At 46.7% G+C, this 6,133-nt stretch overlaps 1 protein-coding gene across 1 annotated transcript in view; it reads left to right on the top strand.

The window, feature by feature from the left end:
• The window catches only part of EMH_0045330 (uncharacterized protein), a gene marked incomplete at both ends in the record, with an annotated part of 1,766 nt that extends 1,059 nt beyond the window's left edge, over positions 1-707 (top strand). Inside the window, 2 exons of the mRNA XM_013496059.1 lie at positions 508-563; positions 694-707. Of these exons, the coding sequence (XP_013351513.1) occupies positions 508-563; positions 694-707 (70 nt within the window). The remainder of the gene's footprint in view (positions 1-507; positions 564-693) is intronic.
• Positions 708-6,133: the final 5,426 nt, after the last annotated feature.

Genomic DNA, 6,133 nt, shown 5'->3' with positions numbered 1-6,133 from the left:
GCAGGATGGCATGACTGGTCCTTTAGTTCATACCCCCGAGACCGCTGCAGCAAATGCAACAGCAGCAGCACGTGCTGCTCGTCGGCACGAGATAGAGGCAGCAGCAGCAGATGCAGCAGCAGCAGCAGCAGCAGCAGCAGCAACCCCACCACAGGCGTCTCTCCCCCCCTCTTCTCCTCGCCTTGTTACCTGGCGGGTGTCTCTTCTCTGCAGCGCCGCATGCGCGTATGTGCTGCTGCTGCTGCTGCTGCTGTTGCTGCTGCTGCTGCTGCTGTTGTTGTTGTTGTTCGTTTTGCCGCTGCTGTTGCTGCTGCTACTGTCGCTGCTGCTGCTGTTGCTGCTGCTGGATAGCTACCTAGGATTGGTTACTGCGTTGCTGACATCTGCTGCTGCTGCTGCTTCTGTTGCTGCTGCTGCTGTTGCTGCTGCTGCTGCTGCTGCTGCTTCTGTTACTGCTGCTGATGCTGTGCTGCTGCTGCTGCTGCTGCTGCTGCTGCTGTGTTTCAGGGCTATGACGGCTTTGTTGTATTTGCAGATGGAGAGGAAGAGGAGACAAAAGGCTGGTGCGTTGCTGCTGCTGCTGCTGCTGCTGCTGCTGCTGCTGCTGCTGCTGCTGCTGCAGGGCGCGGCTTTGCTGCTGCTGTTTTGTGTCTCCTTGCTGCTGCTGCTGTGTGGCTTCGTGCTGCTGTTCAGGTGTCTCCGTGTAGCCTTTTGTTGCTGTCTCTGTCTCCTTTTGTCTCCTTTTGTCTCCTTTTGTCTCCTTTTGTCTCCTTTTGTCTCCTTTTGTCTCCTTCTGTCTCCTTTTGTCTCCTTCTGTCTCCTTCTTTCTTTTGTCTCCGTTTGTTTTTTGTCTCTTTTGCTGCTGCTGCTGCTGCTGTGGAGAGACAGTGTTGCTGCTGCATGTCTTTGTGTGTCTCTTTGTCTCCTTTGTTTGTCTCTTTTTATTTATTTTTTTTGTCTCTGTTCTTTTTCTCTGTCTCCTTTTCTTCTTTTGTTGCTGTCTCCTTCACTGTCTCCTCTCTCTCCATCTGTCTCTTCTTTCTCTCTTTCTCTCTCTATTTCTGTCTCTTCTTTCTCTCTCTTTCTCTGTCTCTGTTTCTGTCTCTTCTCTCTGTTTGTCTCTGTTTCTGTCTCCTCTCTGTCTCTGTTTGTGTCTCCTCTTTCTCTGTTTCTATCTCTTTTCTCTCTCTGTCTCTTTTTCTGTCTCTTCTCTCCCTTTCTGTCTCTGTTTTTGTTTCTTTTCTCTCTCTTTGTCTTTGTTTCTGTCTCTTCTCTTTCTCTATTTGTCTCTCCTTTGTATCTCTCTATTTGTGTCTCCTCTCTCCCTCCTTCTCTCTCCCTACATATATACATATACATATATATATATATATATATATATATATATATATATATATATATATATATATATATATATATATATGTGTATGTATATTCTCAGCAATAACGGAGACAGTATGTGTGGGGTCTCCGTTGGTGGGAGGAGACTGGACGCTAGTAGACACAAAAGGAGACAGTATAAGCAACAAAGATATAAAAAATAAAAATAAATATATACTTATTTATTTTGGTTTCTCCTTTTGTCCGGATATATGCCCAAAAGAATTACAAAAACTCACACAAGTCGTCGAGATCATTGGTCACACACACACTAAACCCTAAACCCTAAACCCTAAACCCTCGTAAACCCTAAACCCTCGTAAACCCTAAACCCTCGTAAACCCTAAACCCTCATAAACCCTAAACCCTACTAAACCCTACACCCTCGTAAACCCTCGTAAACCCTTATACTATACCCTTATACACTCTTATAAACTGTTATAAACTATAAACCCTCATAAACCCTTCTAAACCCTAAACCCTAAACCCTCGTAAACCCTTATACACCCTTATAAACCCTTATAAACCCTTATAAACCCCAAACCCTCCATGCCCTGAAGCCGTATCCATCTCAAACCCTAGGCTTGCTTGCTGGGCTATCACGGATAGATGAACATGCTACTAGGGTCTAGGGTTTAGGGTCTAGGGTTTAGGGTTTAGGGTTTAGGGTTTAGGGTTTATGTGTTGTTTGCTGCAGACAAAGAGTTCGGGGAGGTCGTTCAGCCCGTGTTTATTACGGGTATCGTTTTCTGTTGCTGTTTGTTTTTTTTTTTCTTTTTTGTTTTTTTGTTTTTTTTGTTTTTTCTCTTTTTTTGTTTTGTGTTATTTTTTTTTTTTTTTTTTTTTTTTTTTTTTTTTTTTTTTTTTTTTTTTTTTTTTTTTTTTTTTTTTTTTTCTTTTTTTTCGTTTTTTTTGTTTTTTTGTTTTTTTGCTTTTTTTTGTCTCCTTTTTTTTTGTCTCTTTGTTTCTGTCTCTCTTTGGGTTTAAGGATTGGTGTCTCACTGACTGCCTCCTTTTGTCTCCTTTTGTCTCCTTTTGTCTCCTTTTGTCTTCTGTTTGTCTCTTTTTGTCTCTCTTTTTCTCTATTTGTCTCCGTTTGTCTCCTTTTGTCTCCTTGTGTCTCCTTTAATAATATATTTGTCTCCTTTTTTCTCTATTTGTCTCTTTTTTTCTCAATTTGTCTCCTTTTGTCTCCTTTTTTCTCCAGTTTTATTCTATTTGTCTCCTCCTGTCTCCTTTCACCTTCTATCTATCTCTATTTGTCTCTTTTTTTCTCTATTTGTCTCCTTTTTTCTCTATTTGTCTCCTTTTGTCTCCTTTTAGTTGACCCTGCTCGGGATACAGTGGCGCAGGTTGCGAATTACTGCAAAGAATTCCACCCCAGGCTCATTGGGCTCACAGGCACACCAGTATGCTGCTGCTGCTGCTGCTGCTGCTGGTGCTGCTGCTGCTGCTGCTGCTGCTGGTGCTTGTGCTGCTGCTGCTGCTGATTCTGCTGCTGCTGGTGATTCTGCTGATATGGCTGCTACTTGTGCAAGGACTGCTGCTGCTGCTAGAGTTACGCTGCTGCTTCTGCTGCTGCTTCTGCTGCTGCTACTACTGCTGCTGTTGCTGCTGTTGCTGCTGCTGCTGCTGCTGCTGCTGCTGGAGGGGACAGTCCCTGGTGTGGTGGTGTCTCTGCATTGGGTCCTGCTGCATTCGGAGATAGCATCTGCTGCTGCTGCTGCTGCTCTAGGCGCTGCTGCTGCTGCTGCTGCTGCTGCTGCTGCTGTCCCTGTTGCTGGTGTTGATGCTCAGTGTGTCTACGGAGCGGTCCTAGATAAACGATGCAGTGGCAACTAGGGTTTAGGGTTTAGGGTTTAGGGTTTAGGGTTTAGGGTTTTGTGTATCAGGGGCAAATAAAAAATGTAACCCGAAAGTTTAGGGTTTATTTCAACGAGACAGCAAAGACAGGCGACGAAGACTACCTAGTAGACCACTCTATCATTCAGTATTTCATGGGTGAGTCGAGGGTTTAGGGTTTAGGGTTTAGGGTTTAGGGTTTAGGGTTTGGGGTGGGTGCGGTATGTCTGCACTGTGTGTAGCTGTGGCTGTGGTCTAGGGTTTAGGGTTTAGGGTTTACGGTTTAGGGTTTGCACAGAGCAGCGGCTAAAAAGGCTGAACCCTTACGATCTAGGGTTTAGGGTTTAGGGTTTAGGGTCTAAGGTTTAGTGTCTAGGGTTTAGGGTTTAGGGTTTAGGGTTTAGGGTTTAGGGTTTAGGGTTTAGGGTTTGTGTTGAAGGGTTAGATGGGTCTCTCAAGGATTTTTTCGGCCAGAATATGACGACGAGAGAAATAGCACAAAAAATAAAAAAACATATAAAAGAGGATAAACTCAAGAAAGAACAACGCAGACGTACGCAAACCCTAAACCCTAAACCCTAAACCCTAAACCCTAAACCCTAATTTATTCTCAGCCTTTATTTTAACTGCCAGAGTTCACTGAATTTGCTGGGCCTCAGGCTCCTTGGTTTAGGGTTTGAGATCTAGGGTTTAGGGTTTAGGGTTTAGGGTTTAGGGTTTTGCTTGGCTTCGTACAGGGGAAGCCCAGGCAGATGATGAGTGAGGAGCAACAGCAGCAGCAGCAGCAGCAGCAGCAGCAGCAGCAGCAGTTGCAGCCGCAGCAGCGAAGCAGGAACAGGAGCAGTGTGTAAGACACTGCAGCAGCAGCAGCACAAGCGATACCAACAGCAGCAGAGCTAGCAGCGGCAGCAGCAACAACAACAACAACAACAGCAGCAGCAGCAGCAGCAGCAGCAGCAGCAGCAGCAACAGCAACGATCTGTTATTTTGTGTGCGTAAGGCCCCACATGCCCCTTCTTTGTGTTGGGGTTTCTGTTTTGTTTTTCTTTAGCTAGAAGTATATTTTACATGGAAAAAACTAGATAAAAATAATGATTAGGGTTTAGGGTTTAGGGTTTAGGGTTTAGGGTTTACGAGGGTTTGGGGGGGTGCGGGGGCATCGGCTGCTGCTGAGCCACCCCTTGCTGCTAGCTGCAAGGGAAATGTTTAGAGTAAAAGAGAAGGCATCTGGGGTGTATCTGCTGCTCACAGGGTTTAGGGTTTAGGGTTTAGGGTTTAGGGTCAAGGGTTTAGGGTTTAGGGTTTAGGGTTTAGGGTTTGTCAGCGGAGCCAGCCCGATCGAGGTCACCTGGCTTGTGTATGGGGTGTTTCTTCTGCGTTTTTTTCTGTTTTTTTTATGAATTAAATAAAATATTTTATTTTAATTGTTTTTCTTATTAAAAAAAACAAAAAAACCAACATTTATTGAGCAAAAAAAAACACCAGACGTCGTAGTTCTTGGGGTGTATGTACACCTGGCTCGAACCTCTCTACCCCCGCTGCAGCAAACAGAGAAGAGATCAGCATACAGCTGAACTTCTTTGAATAAATTAAATTAAAATTATAAATATTTTATAATTTACTAAAAAAATAAATACATAATAGGCGGCAACCGCCTGCAGCAGCAGCGGAAACAAACGCAGCATATCTCAGGTGTATAAGCAGCTCGGCACATACACAACAAAAAAATACAAAAAAAAAAAATAAAACTTTTTTCCTTCTTCTGCAGTCTTCATGACATCCTGCGCCTCCCTGTATCTGCTGCTTGAGCGATGCAGAGCTCACTGCAGCAGCAGCAGCAACAGCAGCAGCAGCAGCAGCAGCAGCAGCAGCAACTGCTGCAGCTGCTCCGTGAGCCCCCCCCTTTGCTATCTAATCTAAGGGCCCCCGCCATGGGGGCCCCCGCAGCAGAGTCTGCAGCAGCAGCACAAATGTCTTCTGGTGGTTTGTTTAGGTTCTGCTGCGGCAGGAGAACAGACCCTGCTGCTGCTGCTGCTGCTGCTGCTGCTGCTGCTGCTGCTCGTACTGCTGCTGCTGCAGCTCCTGCTGCTGCTCCTTGTCTTACGCCGCTCTCGGAAACGCGCCCAGCGTACTCTCTCCCATGCAACAGAGAAGCAGCTGCTGCTGCTCCACCTTCTGCTGCCTCTGCTGCTGCTGCTGCTGCTGCAGCAGCAGCAGCAGCACACGGGGGAGCCCTACGAGCAGCAAAAATAGACGCCACCCTATCCAAGGCATTGGGGAGGGCTGAACAGCTACAAAGACAACAAAGGAAGTCCGTACCTCCTGCTGCTGCTGCTGCTGTTTGCTGCTGCTGCTGCTGCTGCTGCTGCTGCTGCTGTATGTACTGCTGCTGCATCATATGTAAGGTTTGTTCGGCTTTTTGCGCTGCTGTTGTTCCTGCTGCTGCTGTTTTCGGTGCTGCTGCTGTTGTTGTTGATGCTGCTGCTGCTGCTGCTGCTGCTTCTGCTGCTGTGTTTCAGACTCGAGACTGAGCTAGCAGCAGCAAAAGCAGAGGTGCAGCAGCTGCAGCAAGCAGCAGCAGACAGCAACACGAAGCAAGCAGCACTGGAGCAGCAGCTGCAGCTGCGAGCAGCAGAGACAGCTGAAGTTCTCTCTATACTGGAGTCAGCCTGGCAGCAGGCAGAAGCAGCAGCAGCAGCAGCAGCAGCAGCAGATAAGCAGCGCAGCAGAAGCAGCAGCAGAAGCAACAATAATAATAACAGAAACACAAGCAGCAGCAGAAGCAGCAGCAGCAGCAGCAGCAGGAAGGAAGCGTTTCAGTCCGAAGCAGCAAACTATCCCCAGACAGCCAATGACAGCAGCAGCAGCAGCAGCAGCAGCAGCAGCAGCAGCAGCAGCAGCAGCAGCAGCA

This window comes from Eimeria mitis, genomic scaffold, assembly GCF_000499745.2.
Source record: "Eimeria mitis Houghton genomic scaffold, Emh_scaff1890, whole genome shotgun sequence".
Lineage (NCBI taxonomy): Eukaryota > Apicomplexa > Conoidasida > Eucoccidiorida > Eimeriidae > Eimeria > Eimeria mitis.
The sequence above is the reverse complement of the archived record's forward strand: the minus strand, read 5'-3'. Positions and strand labels throughout refer to the sequence as shown.